General features: G+C 40.7%; 1 protein-coding gene across 5 annotated transcripts in view; it reads left to right on the top strand.

The window, feature by feature from the left end:
- PPP2R5C (protein phosphatase 2 regulatory subunit B'gamma) overlaps positions 1-26,864 on the top strand; it is a 2,766,797-nt gene that overhangs the window by 2,627,932 nt on the left and 112,001 nt on the right. For all 5 annotated transcript variants that reach the window (XM_044074548.1, XM_044074546.1, XM_044074547.1 and 2 more), the window contains one exon: positions 26-142. In XM_044074548.1, coding sequence (XP_043930483.1) covers positions 26-142 — 117 coding nt within the window. The remainder of the gene's footprint in view (positions 1-25; positions 143-26,864) is intronic.

Genomic DNA, 26,864 nt, shown 5'->3' with positions numbered 1-26,864 from the left:
TTCTTTTTTCCACTTAATTTTGTAGTATCACCTGTACCTTGATAATAGTTTTCTAAATAGCCCCATTGAAATGGAAACAGATGGCCCTTTGATAGAAGATGTTCAGATGCTTAAGAAGACAGTGAGGGAAGAAGCTTGTCAGGTAATTCATTTTTATTAAGCACTAAAGCAGAAAATTGATATTTGAAATGTTGATGAATGTACATTTTTGGGCCATTGCTCCTTTCAACTTTTGATAAAATGCTAGCCGTGTATTTAGGCATTAAAAATTGAACTGAGACTGATAGTTGATCAATAGCTTTTTTTTTCCTGAGCGTCTGCTGAACATTTGTCTTTCTTGACCCAGTTTGATCTCCCAAGTAACCAAATGCAAGGGGGGAAAAACAAACCAGATGTAGAAGGAAGCAGCCTCCACTTCTAGCAGCTAGTGTTCGACAAGTAATTTTTTGCTGGGGTGCTAGTCAAGCATGTGAAAGCCATTATCTCTTTAGGATAGGATGTAGGTTAGCACTACAGGTGATTGTCTGCTGGTGGATTCCAAGTGTAAGTAACCTACAGGCTCTCTCTCTGTAAATGTGGGAATGTCGATCAGATTTCTGAGTGTTAACATATATCATAGCATATTCACACCAAAGGTAATCGGTGCATGCTATTTCATGGAGAAAAGTCAGTGGTTAAAGCAGTTTCTTTGACCACAGTATGATGTCCTGTCTTTCCCCACTGAATCGCACCATGTGTCAGGGTCCTGAAATTAATATGCAAGGCTTTTTCCATAAAGCCTGTAAATGTAGCCTGTCTAGTGGCTCCTTTACAATTACTTAGCAAAGATTGATGCAGTGCTAATTATGCAAACTTTGCAGTGTACAAGTTGGTGAGAATCATGCAACATAATCTAGGACAGAATATTGACAGTAGAAGCAAGAAAGCCATGCCAAGGCTTGCAGACAAACTCAGGCAGTGTGGAGCAAGGACTGCCAGATGCTTTTAGTAGTACTTTGCTAAAATGGGTTACTAAAAATCATTTCCAAGCATATTTATGTAATTTAGCCATACAATTACATCCATATGAATTACAGACGGAGGCAGATATTTAACATCGAAGCATGGGTGAAAGCGCTTACCTATGAATTATGTGGTGAATTAAAGATTTTATTGAGAGCTGTATGGATTGTTTATTTGGTGGGCATCTGTGGTTTTGAACATTATACTACTTCCATTGGCTTCAGCTGTGGTCGTTCCGACACCAGGAATTTATGCTTCATTATTTCTTTGCTTTGGTGGTGTACGGCACGGTTATTCACTGGTTGTGGATTATCTTTTTTTAGATATTTAACATCACCATAACAGTAACTCTCACCTGCTGAAGTGTTGGTCCAGCTATTTTTCCTTAAGTTCTCATTTTCCTTGCAATGCTTAACATAGGTCTCCAGCCAGTGAAGGTACTCCCGTAGATAATGCAAGGCTGCCATAAGAGCTGTGTTGGCATGCATCATCTTACAGCCATTCCTGCTGTGGAGAAATTGTTGGTAACTTATTTGTCTCGCTGGTATAAAAATAAAAAACGTTTCATATTTCATACACTATTATCTTGTTTTCCATTAAGAAATTATCTTCACATGTCCGTTTGCCAAAGGGTATGTCTTCTCCCTTCCGAGTCAGTTAATAAGCATCTTGTAGTAAGTAAAGCTGCTGAACATATAGGAGGATGAAAGCTGTCTTGTTTGACAAAAAACGTCTTAAATTTCAAGGAATTTACACATTCGTAGTCTCCACATACACATAATAGTCTCCTACCATGGACCAGAAAAGTAAAATATATAAGCATGAAAAAAAAAATAATAATAATATTTTTGTCACAGGCTGCTCAGAAAAGTTAAAGTCTATGATATTTTCTACATTTGCAGGTGATGGTACATTTTTATCTTCCGTTACTGGGACTTCTACATTAGTCACAAATCTCCAGGATGGGACTGCATTACATTGGTGTTGCCTACCATAAATATGAAAGCTGTTCTAATATCTAGTCTCATCAGTTCAGGTCTCCAGAATTAGAACAAGCAGTAATTTTCTTCTGGATTCAAGAGTTTCCACAAAGACCTGGAGTATGTCTAAGTGGATACTCTGCCAAAGTTACAAGCTTTCTCTTTGAAAGATGTTGCAAGGTCTGTATCTGCATATATCATTTCCACCCCTACTGTTTTTCCCCAGATCCATCAATTATTGTCATAGAGTGCTCTAAAGTCATATAGGTGGCTGCCATTTTTCCCATTTAGAATATTTGTTGGCGACGAAACATATTATAGGTGAACCTTTTCTTATACCTGTGAAGGTTTTGTGAGCAGAGAAAAAGATCCCATTCTCTTGTGATAAATGGGATGAATTGTGTCATCTTTAACTCTCCTCGATAACCTGATTCAGACTGTAAGAATGTTCCGTCAGTCTCCTCCTCCATCCCTTGAGGATATTATTTTCTGCGACTGTTACATTAGAGAATAGTTTAGATGGCCATTTTGTAGGGGATACTTCCTAATAAAATGCAACTTAAAAAGCCTAGCTCAAACAACATAATGGGCTTTACCTTCCTGTTCTGCACATTTGGAGATGTACTGAAGTAAGTCCTACTGAAAGGAGCAGTTCAATAACAGCAGCGGTACTTGCGATTCAGAACCAGAGAACAGGACCAATTGTTGAAAAGCAGTTTAATAGATCTGTTTAGCGCTTTTCATCCATCAAAGTAGACTTCATCAGACCAAACAGAATGAAACATTGCTCTGGTTTATATAGCATTCACAGTCCAATCAAGTTACATCACTTCCTGGAGGATACAAAACTATTCAGAAGCTATACAGGAGGAAGTAAGCCCCTAATCCTCTGCTTCAGATGGTAAGTCACAACAGCAAAAAAGAGGCCTAGTGACTACTGTATTAATCTAAAAATAAAATGCGCTTTCCCCAGCATCCCAGGGAAATATGTAACATTACTTTTAAAAGTCAGAGTCCATTTCTTAGCAACATGTTTACTGCAGTTTCTGTAAGCAATACTATAGTCTATCCCCAAAAACTTTAATCAAGATACATTCCACATACTCTCTAAGAACAGAATCAGTACGTCTCATTTGTAATGAAACAGCTGCTGTTAATAAAAACAAAGAAGCAACATGTCCCAGATCAGCAAAAATGGGGTTTGTTCCTTGGGTGCTTGTAGTTATTTTTAAACATCTTTATTAAGTCACAAGGACATAGGGACACATATACTAATAGAAAAAACATAGTGATATTTGTTATTGTTTTCATGCATTATACATATGCTTTCTTTTAACAATTGTCATTCACTACAGCATTAAATAAATTGTTCAGTACCTGCCATTCTTTAAACCTCACTCCTTCTGAACAATATTCTGGATGTGTTATTCTCACAAATTCCATGTATTTCTATGTAATTTGCACCTTAACTTTTCTAAAGATCCCACCCCAAGTTTTTTTTATCCCCTTTGCAGTGTTCAGTACTTCAACCTTGTGACTCAAATACTAATGGTCTGAAATGCCTTTGAAGGTTTTGTGTAACAGATGACATCTATATGGATGCTTGGAACAGCCTGCATTGTTAAGCTATGCTGTTTGCAGACAGCACACTTATGGAGCTGATGACTTCCCTACAGTTGTGTGACTGTGGAGATGATAAATATGTATATGTGTACGAGTGTATGTTTTCCTTGGGTCACTGTTCAGTATTCCAATACTTATTAGTTATCCTGCCAAGGGTAATCGGATGTCCAACCAGGGTACCAAAACCCAAAAAAACTTCTTGATCCTGCATATGTCAGACATATGAGCGTAGGAGCATCAGACTATCTTGCTGCCAGTTCAAATGCAGAAGCTTCCATAATGTCTGTGTGTGTGCTGCTTCTGCTGCCAAGGTGTGTTAAGTGCTCCTTTGGGGAACCTTCTTTTTCTTGTTTTTTATCTTTAAGATTTGTTTGTGCCAGCTAAGAGAGGGAAGTGTGACTGGGAGGTAGATTCCCTGCAAGACCTCCAATCTGTGTTTTGCTTAAGAGTCGAAGACAATTACGGTAATTGTAAAATTTGCTGATTGTTTGTTGCTAAAACCCTTCAAACTAGCCTAGGTTTCCTTAATACCTGTCAGGAGGATCACTGTTTCAGGAGTAGGGATTTCAAACTCAAGGTCCTTGAACCTTAAACAGCTTTCAAACCAGTGTAATTATAGATGACACAAAGCAACTACACTACTCTTATAGCTACACAGCCTACATTTCTTTTCGTCTTTGAGATTGTGGCCTTTGCCTGAGTTTGCTAGTCTTCATACAGCACCAGTGATATTTCAGTTTGATACCCCTGCAAGAGCCTCATGGAACCTTTGGCCTTGATCTCCTGCTCGCACCCAAGAAGTTGTTCAAAAAACTAAAACCAGATACTGCTGCTTCCCAGTCCAACTCAATAGCTCCAAACTGTAGGGGAGGCATTTGCTACTGCCAGCCTGCTGGAGGCCAGTATGGCATCTCTCTCTCGCATGTCCAATGACGCACTGTATCTCTGTCCACCATGGGAAAGGAGGAGGAACCTAGGGTAATTATTTCAGAGGGACCCAAGGGCATACCTCAGATCCTTGTGCAAGAAGAGATGCCCATCTCCCGTTATTGAGATCCACCAAGGTTCTGCACCACTGCTCATTGTTGGAGCAGATGTCCAGGTGTAGAGGAAATAAAAAACTAAACCTGTCTCTCCTCAGGAGACATCTCAGGAGGGCAAGTAGCCTTAGTAGATGATGATGATACATTATCACCAGATTTCCTAATAGAATAAATTTTATTTTACACTGTTGCTGTGCTACTCAGAAGCCATATTCCCCAGTAGAAGAAATGCCTTTTGGAGAAATTATTTACAGAATGATACAACATTTTGAGTGGGACATAAAACAGGTCTTAGATGTACAGAAAAGGCACTAGGTATAATGGAAGTTGTGACTCTCAAACCTTCTGTTGTGTCCCTGTTCTCAAAGCCTTTTTGGATGCCTTTGCTTCCATTTCCTTTAATCCAGATTCACAGCCTTCTGCACCTAAGAAACCTAAGAAGTTCTACAACATTTCATAGGATGTGACATTCTTGCACAACAAACCCATAGCATACCCTGCAGTCTTATTTTTATCCAGTGGTAAACCCAGACTTTTCCCTGCATCCAGTGTGCTGCCATCCAATAGGAAATAGGACTGTGGACAGATATGACAGAAAAGTCTGTACCCTCTGCTACCCTGGCTTTCAAAGTTCTTAACTACCAAACTCAAATGACCAAGTATTTACTTTTCATTTTGGGAAACATAAATAAGTCTCTGACAGAACTTGAATATTTTGAACACAAGTATCAGGCTATCTTTTTGCTTAGTGTCACACAGGTAGCCAGACACTCCATTAAGTGCAACTGTGATGCTGCAGTGGCTTCATCTAGGGCTGCAGCCACACAGGTTCAGCGATTTGCAGGTTTGCTTGGCTTTGCCTGCAGTCTTTACTATAAGATACTAAGGCTAAGCTTCTAGACTCCCTCTCCGTGGGGACCTCCTTTTTGGCCTCTCTTTTGCTGAACCTTTCAAATCCCTGCAGAAAAAAGGCAAAGTTATGCAGGACCTTGAGCTTATTTTTATTAATTTCTCAGATACCAGAGAAAGTACATCTCTAAATCTACTTCTTTTGTTGATAGAGCACAAAAGGTCCCTCAAAAGGGAAAGAAACTTGCTTAAAAAAAAGATTTCAAGAGAAACCTCAGTGGTATTCTAAGCCTGGAAAAATCTCCTTTGTAAATAAAGTTGCTGACTGTCTTTTGTCTCCCCTCTCCCACCATGGTCCTTACATTCCACACTCCAAAAGGCTCCATCTGTTCCTTCCATCTTGGGAGTCCATTACCTCAGACATATTTTTATTAACCGAAATGCAAAATGGTTACAAAATATCTTGGAAAATACTTCCATCCCTGAGGGTTATATGTCTTGCAAGTCAGTCTCATCTTATTCCCCATTGTTCTGTAAATTGCTCTCTCAGGGGGCTATAGTACCAATTCCTCCTCAGGCCCAAGGAAAGGATGTCTATTCAAGATTATTCCTTGTCCCCAGAAAAGAAGAAATACAGAGACCCGTAGAAGACTTGCCCTATCTCAATACCTTTCTGAAAGTTCCCTCCTTCAAAATGCTCTCTCTAGACCCTGCTTTTCCTCCTCCTTACTCCGGGTTTTCTGGTCATCCTAGATCTGAAGGATACATACCAGCATCTCCCTGTACACATGCCCTGTAGGAAGTTTCTCAGATTTTCTGTCTCTTCATCATACTTTCGATTCTCAGCTTTACCTTTTGGCATATCTACAACTCACAGTCTTTATAAAGTACCTCACTGTGGCTATAGCAATTTGCAGATCACGGGATACAAATTTTCCTGTACTTGGATGAACTTCTTATTAAAGCCTTGCCCAAGGAAACCCTGATGATGCATCCCAAATTCACAAGGTCTTTTTTGGATAAAAAATGGGATTCACTCTCAGCCTAAGGAAGTCTTCCCTGACCCCTTCTCAAGACATTGTATTCCTCCTGGGTTGCAGGCTAATCACCCAGTCAATGATAGCCTTCCTCCCTCAGGAGAAAATTCTCTGTCTTTCTCTTTCCACTTAACTTTCAGTCATTTCTCCCTCCTTCTCTGACCTCAGTAAGAGAGGTTCTAAGAGCCTAGAATATGTAGCAGCCACAATTCCAGTAGTGCTTTATGCCAGACTGCACATGAGGAAAATCCAGTGGTAACTGAAGTCCCTTTGGTCTCAACACAGTGAATCCCTGGACTTCCCAGTCCTTTGGCTGTTTCTACAGCTGGGGCTACAGTGGTTGGTATCTCAGGTGAAACTTACCTCAGAAATTCCCTTCCTAGCACCCACACCCTCCCAGGAAGTACACACAGACTCATCCAACCTGGCCTGGAGGTGGTGGACTGGCTCCACAACACTTCAGGAGCAGTGGTCCTCCAGAGAAGTTAAGGCGCACATCATTGTAAAGGAGATTAAAACCCTCATCCAAGCCTTACCAGTGCATTCTCACCTGTGGAGCCTAGGCCCCCTGAAGGTGTTCACAGACAACACCTTAGACATGTGGTACACCAACAGGCAAGGGGATACCTAGTCTTACCAGCTGTACAGGCTTGTTCTGAGCTCGTGGGACATAGTCGCCGAAAGAAGACTGTCCTACAGGCAGTTTACATTCTTTCAAGATGACAGTGTCCTCATAGACAGCCTCAGCAGATTCAGAGAAGACCCTCACGAATGAACGTTTAAATGAGAGGTCTTTCTGGACATGGTCCACAAATGTGGTACACCTCATATAGATCTTTTTGTCTCCATCCAGAACAGACAACTCAGACTTTCTCTCCTAGGATTCCGTATTTTCAGACCTGGAGAACAGACTCCATGTCCTTCATCTGTAGGATAATCCCCCTGATCTGAAGATCCAGAAGGGCAACCTAAAAATCTTGCTAGCGATTCCCTTTTGGCCCATGCAGCATTGGTTCCCCCTTCTACTTCATCTGGCCAGGAACAATGACTTCATGTTACCCAAGAGAGTAAACTTACTCTCACAGAACAAGAGCTCTGTGATTCACCCTAAACTTCAGTCTCTCAACCTGACTCTCTGGTGCTAGAATTTTAATTCCCTTCAGACACCAGTTATCAGAAGACATGTTCCAGATGATCCAAGAGACAAGAAAATCTTCTTCTTTCGGCTTTTCCCGGTTAGGGGTTGCCACAGCGGATCACCTGTCCGCTCGTGAGTGGCAGTGGAGTTTTACGGTGGCAAGCTGTAGAGACAAGAAAATCTACAACTAGAAAATCTTACATATCCAAGTGGAAAAATTTTTCCATATGGTGACAAAAAAAATGAGGACCCCTTTTGGTGGCATTATCTATTTTATCATCCAAATGTGATCTACTTAAAATTGGTCTAGCCTTCTCCACTAAAGCCCATTTTTTCTGCTGTCTTAGCTTGCCTGCCTTTAAATCCACCATTGCTATCTAGAATTGAGGTCACCCCCACCCAATGCCAGATTTGAATTTAATTTTGAATGAACGTACTCTGCCACCTTTTGAACCAGCAGCTACTTCATCTCTCAAATTCTGTACATGAAAAACTATTCTGCTGGTCACTCTTACCTCTACTAGAAGAGTCTGTTGAGTTGTCAGACTCTTATAGCAACTCCCTCCTTTCCATATCTTCCAATAAGGATAGGGACACCTTAGCAGCTATCCCCTTCTTTACACCTGAAGTGGTAAATGAATGGTCTCTGAACCACTCCATCCATTTACCAACCTTTTTTACTAATCCTCAAAACAGAAGTGAGAGGATTCTACTCTCCCTGAATATACACAGGCAGCTAAAATTTTACTTGGAGAAAATTAAACTTTTCATAAAGTCTAACCAGATCTTTGTCTCCTTCCAGGTGAGTAAATTGGAAAGTCCTGTTTCCAAGTTGACTATCTCTACCTGGATTTCTAATCCATTTCCTTGTGTTACATCTTTCTTGGGGGAAAAAACTGCCAACCACTACCAAGGCATATTCTATTAGAGTAGTAGTCTTTTCAGTTGCCCTCTTCAAAGGCATTGATTCCAGGTCCATCCTGGAGGCCGATACTTGGACCACTGTGCACATTTTCACCAAGCACTACCAAGGCCAGCATGGTGTCTGTCTCTTGCACATCCTGTACATCTGTACTTCCCTAAACAGTGGAGAAGGGGGAACCTAGACTTATACTTTTGGAAGGACCAGAGAGCACCCCTCAAATATTAGTTCAAGAAGAGCTGCCTGGGTCTTTGAAGTATGTCACAGGTCAGATCCCCAATGAATCGTTAAAGTGGCTGTCAGTCCCAAAAACAAGAAACAGAGAACTGGAAATGTTTCTCCTCTTCAGACTTCCCAGAAAAAAGAAAGGATGGAATTCTCTCATGGTCTGTTTAAGGCAATTTTCACTCTTTTAAGACACCTTCCTTCTCCTTCTGCTTATTTTACCCTTCAGAAAAGGCAACACGAGTTCTCTTCTGAAGATGGAGACAAATTCTGATTTAAATGAACATTCCCTGATGTACTCATCCCAGATTCATTCTCCAGGACAAAAGGCTTTGGATTATGAGGTTACCTTAACCCCTTGATTCACCTGTAAAGGAATTCTCCTTTGGGAAAACTCTAACTAAGAAGATACAGCATTTTGAGTGGAAATGCAGACAAATATCTGATGCACAGGGAAGATATTACAGTATGCTAGATGTTGACACCCCTGTCCTCTTCCCTGGCCCTCCAGTTTTGGAGGTTTTGTGAACATTTTTGCATCAATTTTTACTGTATCTGGGTTTAATCTTTTAACACTGAGACCTGATAGAATGTATAAAATGCATGAAAACCTAAAATTTTCATGTAAAAATCCCTTAGCAGCCCCCTCTGCCTTTTCTGTTTCCATAGACAAGCCATCAGAACTTTAACCTGCTGATAATGCCCTACCCTCCGACAAAAGATAGTTGGGCAATGGACAGATATGCAAAGAAAGTGTACACCTCTTCCACCCTGGCCGCCTGAGCTGTGAATTACCATGTTCAAATGACAAACTATCTGTTGTCTGTTTTGACCCGTTCATCATGACCAACCCTCTTTTTCTACATGGGGTCGGGATGTCATGTTAACTGCCACTGTTTCTGTTGATACAGTGCCACACTCCTGCCTTCTATGACACTCATGCCTGTGACAGATCGGTACTTACATATTATCGCAACCAGATTTTTGCGATAATACTGGTTGCTTCACGATGTTTAAATTTAACCGTAAATGCCGTGAAGATGTCAAGCAATGTGTTTTCTTTCATGTTTTACCTCCTGTTTCTGTCTGCTGAAGTACACAGAGCATTGTGCATTAAATTGCTTTCCTTACACTGGGAATATGTAAGGTATCTAGTACTCCGTGTTATCACCACCAGGCGTTCGCGATAATGCCGGTTGCTTCACAATGTCTAAATGTATTCTGTTAATGTTGTGAAGATGTCGGTGTGTTTTCTTTCACAGTGAAGATTTTTATTAATAACCCTGCCTAAAGCAAAGGAAAAACATAGTGGCGCTATTTATGTATGCACTTTTCTGACACCATGTTATGTAGCTGGCAGTAAAGTGCATAGAGGCTTCAGTTGTCAGGGCTGCTCTCTTACTGACTGCAATTACTCTCACCAAATATTGCTTCACTTCACTTTTCTTCAGCAAGTAAGAACATTGCAATGTTTCTGTTTTTATGTAACTGTGCCCACGGCTTGCTATATTGTGTACCCAACAGCTTGCATTCACTACTGCAGAACATATCAACTCGTTCCGCTGTTACATAATGAATTATACGGCCCTAGAAATCTGAGACAATTGGAAGCGTGCGTGTGTAATGCATGCAAAACAGGAAGAAGACTAAAATGATTGTTTCTCTCTTCCTGAATGTTTTCCAAACTTACTTTTCATCAGTAAGGACTTCAAATAACAGATTTCCCCCACTCGTTTTCATGCTAGCATGGTATTATCGCAACCGCGAAAATCTGGTTGTGATAATACGTAAGTACCGACAGATCTTCTCTCTCACAATCGTCCACCTCTTCGCTGGATGCCCTTGTTTCCTTTTACCTTCTTCCAGTCCATCCTGAGTCTTCTTCACCAGATTGTCTTTTGGTGTTCTGCATGCATGCCTGGTGCACCATAATATGTTCTTTTTGATGATGTTCATCGTGCATACAGCTGCAGTCATAACAGATGGGTTCTCCTGCCGTCAGGCGGGTCCTCGGTCGGCCGAATTCCAAAGTCTAGGTCCAGCGTCGGTTGTCGTCGCTTTCTTTCCTGACGTCAGTGCGACAGGGGTACATAAGACACAGCCGACGCCATTTTCTCCAGTCTTTCTTGCCGCGCGGTGCCCGAAGCAGAAGCAGTTCGCAAGTGCCGGTCGGCCAGCTCCTGAAATTACGAAAATTTGGAAACCGAAGTCTTCTTTAAAGCTAAGTACCCCGTTGGGGAAACTTTTCTTGCCTTAGACCGATGTCAGACAAAGTTAACAATTGTATTTCTTGTGGGAAGCAAATACCGCATAAGGATTTCCATTCCCTCTGTATACCTTGTTTAGGCCCAGACCACGACGTCTCGGGCTGTCGCTTTTGTGCTACTTTCAATAAACGCACTATTAAGCGTCGGGCGGAGTTCGCCCAGCACTTTTTTGGTAAAGCTTTTGATTATAAAATGACGTTGGAGACTCCGACTACCGTTTTGTCCAAAAAACGCAAGGACAAAGACCAACACGCGAGGTCCGCGGTCTCCACCGACACCACGCCAAAACCGACTACACGTGGTCCGGTTCTCAGCGAGGCGCCTACGCAGCCCCTGACTACCGACGACACTTCTCTGGCGGTGTCTTCTGTAACCGAGACCGCAGGTGCCTCGGCCCATACCCTGACTACAGCTACCGAAGCCACTGTGAGTGTTGAGCCTCTTAATGTGGACAGGTCCACTTCCACCCATGGTGTCTTCAGACCCTCATCTTCCTTTTCCATAAAGGCCTTTATTAAGTCCAAATCAGCCATGCATCCCAAGAGGCCTGTTGCACAGGGCCCATCTCCAGGTCCCATGCCTAAAAAGCAGATGCTCAAAATGGCTGAGGATTTAATTACTCTCATCAGGGGTTCCCAACCCCCTCTGGACAAGAGACCCAGAGTGGAGGAAGATTCTCCCTCTTCTGACCAGGGCTCCATTATTTCAGAACATTCTGATGAAGAGGAACACTCGTACTCCCCTCTTGAAGATTCTGATGCAGAGCAGTCCATTCCTTCTGTATCTCCCCCAGAGGATTTCTCTTTCGGGGAAACCTTGCATACCTTGAGGGAACACTTCCATTGGGAAGGCCAAGATTTTTCAGATTCCAAGAAAAGACTTAGGGAATTTCTTTTGCTACCTCAGCACAGACCTCTGGCGATTCCTCCTGTCTTGGACATACTTGATGATGTTTACTCGGAGGCTTGCCTTAATCCGGATTCCCTGCCTCCTGCCCCAGTCAAGCCTGATAGGTACTACAGAGTTCCTAACTCACACCATTTTCTTTACAAAAGCCATAATGCTGACCCTGAAACCATTTCTCAAGGCCCCAAGGGAATGAAGGCCTCTACTGCTAAGAATCCATTACCTTCCGAAAGAGAGTCTAGATCCTTAGAAAGGTGGGGAAAAAAGGTATATACCTCAGCCACCCTAGCCATGAGGGCCTTAAATTGTCAGTTCCATATGCTTAAATATCAGCAGTTTCTGTTATCACAATTAAGGAATAAAATGTCACAACCTGAACTACCAGATTTGTAGGAGTTGCAGGATATGATGCATAGTGCAGAACAAGTGGGTAAACACACCTTACAATGTGGCTATGATGCTCTAGAGGCCTCAAGTAGAGCTGCTGTTACAGGATCAGTCATTCGTAGACTTGCCTGGCTTAGGGAACAAACCTTGCCTGATCATGTTAAAGCTAAACTACTAGATGCTCCTTTACAAAAGGATGTATTATTTGGTACTAATGCTGAGGAGATACTACGGAAAATGGAAGAAAAAGCTAAATCTATGCAAACTGTCAAAGCTTTTCTACAGGTACAACCACCACATTTTAGCAGAAATTGGCCTTCAAAAAACTGGTCCTTTCCAGCCACGGACAAGCCCCAAAGAGGTAGATACAGGCGCACAAGGGGCAGAGGACAATCTCAGGGATCATATAGAGGCAGACAATGGCAAACTCCAGCACCAAGAGGTGGCGAAGACAGTGCACAACAATACAGGAAACAAACCCAATGACTTTCCCCTTTGCATGCCAAGCAAGTCTCAGCTGGCAGCACCCTTGGGAGGAAAGCTGGCATTATTTTCAAAAAATTGGCATATTATCACAACAGACAAATGGATCCTGGACATTATAAACAGAGGCTACAGATTTCATTTCCACACACTTCCAAAAATGAGAGCCATGCCGAACCTGCCACACAATCAAAGGACAGAGGCTCAAATACAAATTTCAAAGCTCATGAGCATGAAAGCTATTCAAGAGGTACCTACTCATGAACAAGGTCAAGGTTTTTATTCCAGACTATTCCTGGTACCAAGGAAGGGAACCGATTGGAGACCCATTTTGGACTTATCCATCCTAAACACATTTCTACTCGTACCAAAATTCAAGATGCTCACCTTACAGCAGCTTCTTCCCATGCTGGGCAAGGAGTCTTGGCTGGTAACATTGGACCTCAGGGAGGCATACCTACATGTCCCAATCAGGCAAAGCTGCAGAAGATACCTCAGATTTCTTGCAGGTTCAATCCACTATCAATTCTCTGCATTGCCCTTTGGCTTATCTACTGCGCCCAGATTATTCACAAAATGCCTGGCATCAGTAATTGCCTACTGCAGACTTCAAGGGATACAAATTTACCCTTATTTGGACGACTGCCTGATCCAAGCGGACAGCAAACACATACTTCTGGAACATCTGGCTTATGTAGCACGGTTATTGAATTCTCTGGGATACACAGTCAACAAAGACAAATCCAGGCTAACACCATCTCAGAAAATAATTTTCCTGGGTGCCAACTTGGACACAAACACCCAGATGGCCTATCTTACGCCAGAAAAACAGGGGCAACTAACTCAGTACTTCAAAATACTAGCAAATTGTACCAGGCTAACTGCAAGGAAAATCCTGCAGGCTCTGGGCTTCATGGCATCTTGCATTCTTCTAATCCCATGTGCAAAGTTGCATATGAGGAAACTTCAATGGTACCTAAAAAACCCATGGTCTCAACACAGCCACAGTTTGGAAACAATAATACCACTAATCCCATGTCTGCAACAGGAATTTCTATGATGGGCCCAAGCATGCCAAACAAACACAGGTCTACCATTCTGCAAGCCTCAAGCAAAGCAAGTCATCACAACAGACGCCTCAGACTACGCCTGGGGGGCACACATGACAGACAGGTGCATTCAGGGCAAATGGTCCCTAAAGGAAAAGCACCTTCACATCAATCAAAAGGAAATGCTAGCAGTGATAAATGCAATTACAGCTTTCAAGGATCTCCTGCATCCAGGGCAATTATTGATAAGAACAGACAACACCACAGTAATGTGGTACATAAGCAAACAAGGAGGGACACATTCATACCCCCTGTGCAGGCTGCCCATGTCACTTTGGAACTTGGCTCTGGAATGGCAAATCGAACTTCAAGCACAGTACCTGCCAGGGTTGGAAAACACGCTGGCAGACAATCTAAGCAGAAATATGACAGACCCGCACGAATGGAAGTTGCATCCTCAAGTGTTTACAAATATAATCCAAGCGTGGGGAAGGCCAGACATAGATCTCTTTGCCTCCCACAGGAATCCTCAATTGACAAAATTCTGCTCAAGGACATTCCATCCAAAGGCCTGGAGAGTGGATGCCCTTTCTTTCAGTTGGGCAGCACGGACAGTTTACGCCTTCCCACCTTTGCCTCTTCTGCCCAAGGTGCTCTTGAAAGCAAGAGCAAACAGACCGAAGATGATACTGATTGCTCCAGACTGGCCAAGACAACACTGGTACCCACTCCTGAGGAGCCTAACACATTCTCCTCCCTGGACCCTACCTCTAATGCCTCTTCTACTGACTCAGCACAGCTACAAAACTCTTCACAGTCAGCTGAAAACACTCAATCTGGCTGCATGGAAAATTCCTTAACACCACAACAAACCCTACTCTCCAAGGAGGTGCAGGATGTCATTTTGGAGGCCAGGAGGCCATCTACTAGAAAGGCTTACTCCACAAAATGGAAACGGTTTTGCGCTTGGAATGAGAAAAAAGGCCAGGATCCTAGAAAACTGAATTTGCCTCAGATATTACAGTATCTAGCTGAGCTGTTGAACAGTGGACTTTCATTTTCCTCCATCAAAATCCATGCCTCAGCCATTTCTGCAGAATACAACACTGATCCACCCTTATTCTCTCACCCACTCTTAAGACAGTTCCTCAGAGGGGCTAAGAATATAAGACCTCCAAGGAAACAACCAATACCACAAACAACACTGAAATATATTCAGGCCGGAGCCAAGAAGATGTTCATTGAAGGCTATTATGCCGAGGCGCTAAGCTGTATTAAATTTTCTAAAGGAACTAGCGTTGTTTTCTTGGAAACAACCAATACCAGCCTGGGATCTTAATTACATTCTAGAAAAATTAACTTTGCCTCCCTTTGAACCAGCTGCCTCAACAGATTTGCAATATTTGTCCTGGAAAACAGCTTTTCTTCTGGCCATTACCTCAGCTCGTAGGGTTTCGGAACTACAAGCCCTCATGGCTGTGCAGCTCTTTCTCATCTTCAATCAGGACAGGGTTTCCCTACCAACCAACCCGTTATTTATGCCTAAGGTAGTATCCAGGGTAGCTTTAAATCAGGCCATACACTTACCTACCTTTTACCCCAATCCTCAAAACAAAGGGGAAAGGCTGCTACATTCCTTAGACATCCATAGACAGCTACGTTACTATTTGGACAGAACAAAGCCTTTCAGGAAATCAGAACAACTCTTTGTGTCCTATGCTGTAGGAGCTCAAGGGAAGCCAATTTCCAAACAGACAATTTCAAAATGGATAGGCCACTGCATACGGTTTTGTTACTCCTTTCATGGTAAATCTGTACCAGCAGGCATCAGATCCCACTCCACAAGGGCCACAGCTACCTCTGCAGCCTTCCTCAGAGGAGTCCCTACCAAAGATATTTTGGAGGCAGCCACTTGGAGTTCTGTGCATACCTTCACTAAACACTACCACCTACCTTTATACTCCAAAACTAGAGCAGGCTTTGCCACTGCTGTGTTGCAGGGCATTCTGGCTCCTCTCAGTTCCACCTAGTGCCTACCACCCTGTGCGTAGCTTTGGGATTCTACCCATCTGTTATGACTGCAGCTGTATGCACGATGAACATAGTACAGTTTTGTACCTACCATAAATGTAGATGTTCGAGTGGTAATACAGCTGCAGTCCAGGTTTCCCTCCCTCCTTCCCCTCTGGGTACAGACCTAGTGGCTAACTCCTCATCTTACAACTTGATTGGGTTATCCTTCTATGATGTATTTGCTTGCAACTACTGGTTTTTGATTATATTGCAATGCATGATTATATATTATATATATATATATATATATATATATATATATATATATATATATATATATATATTTATTTATATATTTATATATATATTTATATATTTTTATATATATTGCCTTCCTTCTGGGGGCACCTGACATCTGGGGCAAGAAAGACTGAAGAAAATGGCGTTGGCTGTCTTATGTACCCCTGTCACACTGACGTCAGGAAAGAAAGCGACGACAACCGACGCTGGACCTAGACTTTGGAATTCGGCCGACCGAGAACCCGCCTGACGGCAGGAGAACCCATCTGTTATGATTGCAGCTGTATTAGCACTCGAACATCTACATTTATGGTAGGTACAAAACTGTACTTTTTCTGCAATTGGAGCTACTTTGGCTTCTGCTGTTATTCCTCACTTCTTCATCCGTCCCATGGTGTGCATCCTTCCACACTTCTGAGGCACGTTATTTCCATCACCTCTAGTTTCCTCATCTGCTCTGCCTTTACTGCCCAGGTTTCTGTACCATACAGTAGCACTGCTTGCACCACTGTTTTGTACACCTTACTTTGCAGCTTCTTTGGCATTCTTCTGTCATACACTACAACTGATACTCTATGCCAGTTTGACTGCAGCTTCTCTGATTCTTGCTTTGACCTCTTCATTCAAACTTCCCTTCTCCTAAATCCCTCCTGCCAGATACTTGAAGCTATTGTCCTGCTCCACTATCTTCCCTGATGTCTCAGTTTTCAGCTTCTGATTTCCCCAGTTTGCTGCCATTACCAATGTCTTATCTACATCTTTCCCCTCATACCTGTTTGGTAATGTAGTCTATCACCAGTATGAATAGCAGTGGGCTCAAAGCTGAACCTTGGTGCACACTCATTCCCATGGGGAACCTCTGTGTGACACCAAGCACTGTTCATACTTCAGTCGTAGCCTGCACTAATTCTACCATTGTTTCTGGGACTTTGAAACACTGCAGAAGTGCCCAAATCAGCTTTTTTGGGACCTTGTCATATGTTTTTTCCAAGTCCAGGAATATCCAGTTGGACTTTTTCCTCATCTCCAGCTTTTTCTCAACTATCTGTCTCACTGCAAACATCAGGTCAGTTGTGCTGCATCCTGATCTGAATCCAAACTGCTCATCCCCAATCTTACTTTCTATTTCTCTTGCCTGTCACCCTCTCTAGAACTTTCATGCAATGTGACAGAAGTTTTTGTTTCAAACACCTATTACTGAATTATCACTTATGACATAGCCAAATTTACATTCATATAAAAGTAATCACACTATACTTAACATAATATATTACTATGTATCATGTAATCTAAGCAACATTACATAAATTATTCAATTCCTGCCCTTTTTTTAAAGAAACGTCTTTATTATACTATCACTTACTACACAGGTAATCATACTTGTATACAAATGAAAACAAACCACACAGACACAGTCCTAGTTACAAGCATTTTACATCACAAACCATACTGACACACTCCCAGTTGCAAACATTATACATCAGTTATAATCTACCCAATCTGTTTGAAACATTACATAGTTCATTTAAGTCCTTATGCCTTTTAAACCTCATTTCTTCCTTGTATGTGTTGTTCCCACAATTCCCATTTTTTCCTATGTAGTTTTCTCTTCCCATTTTGAAAGTTCTCAATTCTAGTTGTTTTATCTCTGTTAGTATATTCACTACTTCTAGTATAGTCTGTTTAGATTTTGATTTCCATTTTCTAGTAGCTGCATTTTTGGCAGCCACCATTATTAGACACAGTAAGGCCTTACCAGGCCTAGGCAATTCCGATTATGTATCATAGTTCAGAAACATAATCTCCCTCATCAGACCAGTCTGCCCACCGGGCATCTACAGCAGTGCATCCCGCAGAGAATCCTTAAATTCCTGGGAAAGTAAAGACTCTCCCAATCCTTAAATTCCGCCAATTCACCGCACTCCCAGAAAATATCTTCCCAATTACCTTTCTTCCCTGTCACACCTCCAACATTTGCTGTTTACCTGTGGAAAATTTTTCTGGAGTCTACTTGGGGTATAGAAATATTTATGCAAACATTTCCAGGCATAAATCCTAAATCTTCTAGATTTTGTTGCATATTTGGGAGGTATACATATATCCTCCCATTGTTTCTTTGTGAATTGCTTATCCAGTCTCTCTTCCCAATCCTTTCTAAGCTCCTCTGATTGATTCTTATATTTATTGTGCAATATTTCATACATTCTACTAATAATTAATTTTTTAATGACAGTTTCTGTTCTGGATTCTACTAAAAACTCTACCAGTGCTGGTCTTCCATTTAAGACCTCCCTATTTCTTTCTCTTTGCCTATACTCTATCAATCCCTGATCATCATCTTCTTCTTCTTTCGGCTTTTCCCATGTAGGGGTCACCACAGCGGATCATCTGTCCGCTCATGACTGGCAGTGGAGTTTTACGGTGTCAAGTTGCCAGCCCAGCGCCCAACCTTCCACAAAAGAGGCACACACACCTAGGGCCAATTTAGAGTATCCAATCCACCTACTGCATGTCTTTGGGATGTGGGAGGAAACCGGAGCACCTGGAGGAAACCCACGTGACCACAGAGAGGACATGCAGACTCCGCACAGAAGGCACCCCAGCCGAGAATCGAATCGGAGAACCTCTTGCTGTGAGATGACCACGCTAACCGCTGCACCACCGTGGCCGCCACACTATCAGTCCCTGATAGGGAAGGCAATCTTTGACCTGCAGCCCAAATAAATTCTTAATGTCTTCCCATTCTATCATCTTTCCCTCTCTAGTTATTTGCTCCCAATACCTCGGTTCTTTTGCCAGTTTTCTTCAATAAATTCCAGCTCCCTCTTGCCTATTCTCTATATCTCTAATTGCAGTCATCCCTATCAGCAGAATCTCCTTTCTTTAATCCTGTATTGGCTTAGTTCTTAGAATACTTTCTGCTACTCTATGGATATAGTATTATGTATGATTATTGTTATTCTTTTAAAAGGCCTGCATCCAAAGTACTAGTTTCTCCTTGTTTCTTGAGCTTCTCCCTCTTTCGTCATCATCCCTTTCCACTTTGAAATATAGTTTAATGTTTGTGCTATGTATAGGAGTCTTAACTGTGTAGCTATGAAATCCCCCTTCAGATTTTATAAACCCAATATGCCTTGTTTTACTAGAAGAATCAGCTTATATCCCACTTGACTCTTGCTGTCTTCCTCACCCAGATGAAGTCCTTCAGGTCTTTATTAATTGCTATCCATAACTTCTCTTCTGGTTGATAAAAATATGCCTCACCTGTGTATAACACAAAAGGGAATAAAAATATTTTAACTGCTGTATCTTATTGTCCATATAACAAAGCTTCCATTTCCTCAGTTTTTGTATTCTCTTTTGTTTAGTCTGTTCCCACATATCCTTATCTGCCACATTAGCATTATTTTTAATCCATCCTCCTAAGTACTTCATTTTATCACATCCCCTTAAATATGGATATTCCTGAACCAATTCTTGTGTGGGTACATAATTTATAGCTATTGCCTTTAGGTTCATAGGTAGGTACTAGGCTGTCTACCCGAAGACATTTATAAGCCTAGCCAGAATTGTGTTGGCTTTCGCCGACCCCTTAGATTAGTTCCCTGTGCCTCTGTCCAGCAGAGCCATTGAAGCAATCCCCCAGGGTAAACTTTCTATTTCCCATCCACTCGTCAAGGTTTCTCTTGACGAGTGTTAGCGAGGAGCTCTGCCTAATGCAGATTGGAATCTTGTTCCAGAGCATGGGAAGTCTCTGGGACAGGAATCTATCCCTCCAGCACGTCCTATTTATTGTTGTGGTGAGGTTTAGATCCCTAGAGCATGTGGCTCGAGGGGGATATGGTTTTCTTTAGGTGGAGCATGTCCATCAATTCTGGGTTGGACATGACCTTGTATGTCAGGCATAGATAACCTCTGAGTAATCAGTATGCAACCAAGTACAGCTGGAGTTTCTTCAGTCGAGCTGCATAGTGCACCTGTTTGAGGCCAGTGATCCTCTTGGTGAAGTACTTCTGTGGTCTTTCTAGCTGTTGCAGGTGTCTTGTAAGGTACATCCCAAGTGGGACGTTGTACTCTATGATGGGTCTGATGAGTGATGTGTATCGGGGCACAATGACCTCTTTTGATCTGGATGCAAGCCCTTTTGTGATTAGGTGGGCCACATAGAAGGATTTTCTAACCACTTTGGCAATGTGATTATCAAAGGAGAGATTACTATCTACTTGGGTCCCCAGATCCTTATTGCGTCTTCCATATTTAGGGGGCTACCACCTATGTGGTAGTTTGTGGGTAGTTTGTTTTTTTCCAAAGGGGATGACTATGCACTTTTTGGCATTTAGCTTGAGGCCATGGTTTTGACACCAGGTATCTATCTCAGTGAGACCCTTTTGGAGGATGTCTGTGTCAGCCGGAGAGTCAGTTATAGCCCCTAGGTTGCAGTCGTCTGCGAACTTGGTCAGCCATAGACCTCCTGTGCTTGCCTGTACCTCTGAGAAGTATATGCTGAACAGGAGGGGTCCTATAACTGAGCCCTGGGGAATGCCACTTGTAACCGGTTTAGAGTCAGCCCTAGCTCCCGCAACTCTTACCATGTGGGTTCTGTCCGTGAGCTAGTTGGCAACCCATCTTGTGACGTAGGGGTTTATGTTCAGGCTGGTGAGCTTGTCTATAATACCAGAATGGGGAATGGTGTCAAAGGCCTGGTGCGAGGTCTAGGTAGGCTGTGTGGACAACCTTTCCCTCGTCTATAGCCTTGGTAAGTGTCTCAAAGAAGTCCACCAGGTTTAGGAGGATTGATCTGCCCTTAACAAAGCCGAACTGGGTAGGGTCCAGTGTTCGGAGGTTTCCAATGTCTCTGTTAAAGAGATCCATGATGATGCGCTCCATAGCTTCGAAGACCAAGCTAGCCAGGCTTATAGAGCAATAGTTCCCGGGGTCTGTTGTGGCTCCACCTTTGTGGAGCGGAATAACCGTTGCTGTGCGCCACTCTATGGGTACGTAGCCTGTGGAGAGGCTGAGTTTGAACAGTGTGTTTAGGTGAGGGGTTAGTTCATCTTTGAGCTTGTGTAGGACGCAGCCTGGGACACGCCCCGTCCCATTGATGTTGTGTTTTTTGCTTTGGAGAGGGCTGTTTTAACCCGAGTGTCTGTGATTTCAGGGGTACTACATTCTTCTGGTATGGTTTTGGGGGTGAGGGGGGTGGGTGAAGTTTGCACTGAACCCGTCTGCCAGGATGTTGGCGATATCGGTCGGTTCATTGTATTTTGTGCCATTCTGCATTAACTCTGAGCAGGTCTGAGAATTGCCACTTAGATTCTTGACATAGCTAAAGAATGCCTTGTGGTTATCTTTGGAATCCTTGGCAATTTTTCTTTCGAAGCTAGCATTGGATGATTTTATGAGGGATCGTAGTTTCTTGCTGATACTGATCAGGGATGTCTTACTTTCTTGGGATTTTACTCTTTTCTGTACTAGTTTCCTCCTCCTGTTGTATAGCTTGTTTATGGCAGGGGTCCACCAGACCAGTTTCCTTTTCTTGGAGGAGTGAGTCTTGGTTTTGCTTGGGATAGCATGATCCATGCATTTTTGTAGGTGCCCGTAGAGTGCATTAGTAAAGGATTTTGCAGCTTGGGCAGCATTATCCTTTAGCATAGGGGCTTTGAAACTTTCCACCTTGGTCTTAAGTAATGTGAAGTGTGCTTTTGAAAAGTTTTTCATGGTGGTTTCTTTGACCGGGGGTGGGGGCAGAATGTGGATATCCAGTGTGATTAATTTATGGTCAGATCTAACCAGCGAGGGGTTGACCTCCGGTGTGGAACATCGGTCACTCATGTTGATGATGACCAGGTCCAATATGTTGTCACCTGTGGTGGGGTAAGAGCAAAGTAATACAAATAAAGAGTGCAGTTGGTTGCAGTAGAATAAAATAGAATAAATGTAAAAACTGCACACAACTTACAAAGCAGAAACTTTTAATAAAATAAAGTAAGGTAAGCGCTTTCACGACTCGCAGGCTGCTTCATCAGACAATACTAGAGTTAAGGTCAAATCCTTATATAGTGCTGTAAAATCATGTGGTACAATTAGACATTTAAAGAAGTAATGCTCCTTTTAAGCAATATGCAATCATGTGATGTAGTTAAAATTAAAAGAGATACATATTCATAAGCAATAAAAAAATATATACATAAAAATATTACAAGATAATTACTACTAGAGTCCATACATAATGCATAAATAAATATATATATATATATATATATATATATATATATATATATATATTTTTTTTTAAAGTCTGTAATTTAATAAATATTGCATAAAATATATAATGTATATTCAATACTTGTGTTTAAGAGGTCGTGCTTTTAAAAAAAGGTTTCAAGAAAGACAAATTATTTAAGCCTGGGAATTTTTCTGCATTGAATAAAAGAATCCATTTTTGTTCGGCGGCTTCAGTACGATTTTCTGAATCACCACCTCTAATAGTATTGTCAATGATTTGTAGAACTAAAAATTAAAAAACATCGGATGAATCTGTATGCATAACATGAGTAAGTAAAGCATTAGTTGCCTTTTTATTTCTAATGTCTCTGTTATGATCCAAAATTCTATCTTTAAATGACCTATTGGTTTTACCTATATAGCATGCATGACAAATTTGACAGAAGGCAAAGTAAACAACATTTTCAGTTTTACAATCAGCGTAGTGATACAAAGAAATTTTAAAGTGACAATTAGGATGTGTGTAAAAAGCATGACTGTAAATGTACTTACAGGCCGAACAGTTTCTACATGAAAAAGTGCCTATTCTACTTGAAATAGATCAAATAGAATGCATGGGTTTATAACAAAGATGCTGTTTAAGTGATTTGTTATTTCTAAAAGAAAATGATGGGACATTACCAAAAATGTTCAGAGAATCAGGGATGGCACTTAAAATGTTCCAATGTTTCTTAATGTCACAGTAACTGTCAATGTCACTAGAATATTGTAAGGCCATTCTAAATTTATCTGAAGGTTGAGTTAGAGGTTTAACTGTCATTTGTCTAATATTAGTAGTATTTGATGAAGTATTTAAAAATGGTTTACATCTAGTGGTTCTGTATATCCATGCTTCTTGAATGATGTTTTCTGTGTCACTTTCTAAATATCCTCTCTCCAAAAATTCAGATTTAAGGTCTGTAAGAGCTTTTTTGGTATCTGTGTCATTATTATGTAGCTGTAATATCCTAAAAACTTGCCCCTTAAGCACATTTCTGGAAATGTGCCTAGGATGCATGCTTTTTTATGGAGAAGGGTATTCTTTTTAGTAGGCTTCCTGTATATACTGCTGAAGACATTGTTAAGTTCAGATTTAGTAAGTAGTATGTCAAGAAATTCAATTTGACTATCAGAATAGTTACATGTAAACTTAAGAAAATGTGTAGTACTGTGCATAAATGTGACAAAATGCTCTAGTTCTACTAAATCTCCCTTCCATATCAAGAAAATGTCATCCACAAAGCGCACATACCAGAGAATATACTCAAAGTATTGATTAGTCGGTGTAAGGATATGTGTGTGTTCCCAGTGTGCTAAAACAAGGTTGGCGTACGTATTGGCACAAGCTGTGCCCATCGCTACGCCAACTTTTTGTAGATGTATGTTATTTTCAAAGACAAAAATATTGTTTTCAAGGACAATTTCTAAAAGTGCACATATTAACATCACTTTACTAGCTAAAAAACAATTATTGACAGTTAAAAATTCTCTGATCATATCGACACCTAAATCATTAGGAATGTATGTAAAAAGTGATTCTACATCATGTAACAAAAATGTAATCACTATTAATAGTTAATTGGGTGTGAAGTCTTTCAAGGAAAGACTTTGAATCTTTCAAAACAGTATGACATGTGTCTAACACTGTGTGCAAATTATTTTCTAGATAAATTGATAGAGGCTCAGTACACCAGCCATGGCCTGCTACAATTGGTCTCATGGGTGGGGTGTTGTAGTTCTTATGTATTTTTGGTAGTCCATAAATTGAAGGAATTAAAGAATGGGCTGTGTTAAAAAAATTGAAATAATTCATCATTAATAAGATCTGTCATTAATAAGTCAAATATTAAAAAGGACACTTTTTCCATGATGCTATTTGCCTTAGGCTTAGAAATACATTGGTACGTATTAGTGTCATTTAATAGAAGCATCATTTGCTTAAAATACAATTCTTTGTCTAGGACTGCAATTCCTCCCCCCTTGTCAGCTGGTTTAATGACAAATGATTGTACATTTCTTAATTCATTTAGGGCTAAAGTGTCACTGCTAGTCATATAAAATTTACATTTAGTTGCTTCACAAAAAAGCTGACTAAAGTCAACTTCGCAAACATTGATAAAAGATTGAACTACTGAGTCAATAATCGGACTGAATGTACTAGGTTTTCTAAAGGAGCTTCTGTGGTTGACATTGTTGTTAGAAAAAATTGTTTTTAAAGTCAGTTGTCTTCCTAAACGTCTTAGGTCTTTAAGCATTTAGGCATGGTCTGCCTTCTTTGAAGGAGTAAATGGTAGACCTTTGTTTAGTAAGGAAGTTTGTTCCTCTGTTAAATCAATAGAAGAAATGTTAAAAATCAAACCTGTGGTTACTGGCGTCTCTTTTTTACCATTGACTGATTTCTGTCCATGCTTGCAGGTCGGTGCAAGCTCCCTTTTCCCGACCTGTTTCTCGAGCGGTCCTTGATTGGTAGGGAGTCTTTTATTTGTAAAAAAAAAAAAAACAAACCTCAGAAACCTTTATTTCAGTCAAAGGGAACATATTTGAAATAGTTGGTTCAATAAGCCCAAAGGAATCCTTAACGGTACAAATGTGCGTGTTAGAAGTGGAAGCAACATTGTTAACATCAATAGAAACCGTGTCCTTATGCGAAAAAGGAGTATCCGTTAAAGTTATAGATGTGGATGCTTCTGCATTACGTTTAATTTCACTGTTATCAGTTAATGTAGCAGTTCTTTGTGGCTGTGAAGAAACTGTTGCAAATGTAGCGTGGAGAGTTGTGGGCGTCACACTAGCATTGTGATTTGGCACATTTGATTGGTTCAGCTGTGGATTTGTATTTCTAGCAGACATTCTCTCACCGGCAAAATCTCTTGGCCAAGAGAAAACATGCTGATTACAAAAATCTTTGTAATCCCTTTGCAACTTCTTAACTTTGGTTAGCTGCAAGCGTTTCTCATAAGAAACAATTTTATCTTGCAGTGAATCAAGTTTATCAGTAACAGTGTTAGAATTAAAATGTTTGAAAATGTCGTTCTGACAAACAAGAATGTCATTTTTTAAGTCATTCTCTATTGGTAGAAAAAAAAATTAATAGATTTATATATTGTGCACTGAATATTAAATTGAGTTCTTGCCATTGTCTCAAAGGTTCTGGATATTCATTACCATAGCTAGGCATATTTAATATACGCAAACCTCTGGGAATTACCTTGTGTTGTAGAGAGGCTTGAAGATGCAGATGTTGCCATTGCAAATGTTTGTATTTATACAGTTTATTTTCGAGTTCTTTATAAAGGTGAATAAACTCTTGTGGTGGTGGCACGTTGGCATCATTGTCAGTCATATTCAAGGTAGATGTATTCAGCAGAGGGGGTGTCCAGGATGTTAAGAATCCGTAATAGACATTCACAAGTAGTAGTTCCATTGCAATATTTATTAAATTATAGACTTTTTTAAAAAATGTGTATTTATTTATTTATCTATGCATTATGTATGGACTCTAGTAGTAATTATCTTGTAATGTTTTTATATATATTTTTTATTGCTTATGAATATTTATCTCTCAATTTTAACTGCATCACATGATTGCATATTGCTTAAAATGAGCATTACTTCTTTAAATGTCTAATTGTACCACATGATTTTACAGCACTATATAAGGATATGACCTTAACTCTAGTATTGTCTGATGAAGCGGCCTGTGAGTCATGAAAGCGCTTACCTTATTTTATTTTATTTTCTTAAGTTTCTGCTTTGTAAGTTGTGTGCAGTTTTTACATTTATTCTATTTTATTTTATTCTATTTTATTGTACTGCAACCAACTGCACTCTGTATTCGTATTACTTTGCTCTTATTTTTCTTCTTTATACGAAGAAAGGGGCATGGCAGAACTTTTGGAATCTGATCCTGTGATGGACTTAAACAATGGAACTCCTTCTTGTGAATGTCTAGTACGGATTCTTAACATCCTGGACAACCCTTTGCTGAATACATCTACCTTGAATATGATGGACAATGATGTCAACGTGCCACCACCGCAAGAGTTTATTCACCTTTATAAAGAACTCAAAAATAAATGGTATAAATACAAACGTTTGCAATGGCAACGTCTGCATTTTCAAGCCTCTCTACAACACAAGGTAATTCCCAGAGGTTTGCGTATATTAAATATGCCTAGCTATGATAATGAATATCCGGAACTTTTGAGACAATGGCAAGAACTCAGTTTACAATTCAGTGCACAATATTTAAATCTATTAATTCATTTTTTTCTACCAATAGAGAATGATTTAAAAAAAATGACATTCTTGTTTGTCAGAATAACATTTTCAAATGTTTTAATTCTAACACTGTTACTGATAAACTTGATTCACTG

Source organism: Protopterus annectens, chromosome 6.part0 (assembly GCF_019279795.1).
Source record: "Protopterus annectens isolate FY-2018-M chromosome 6.part0, PAN1.0, whole genome shotgun sequence".
NCBI classification, from domain to species: domain Eukaryota; kingdom Metazoa; phylum Chordata; order Ceratodontiformes; family Protopteridae; genus Protopterus; species Protopterus annectens.
Note: the sequence above shows the minus strand (reverse complement) of the source record. Positions and strands in the feature narration are given on the sequence as shown.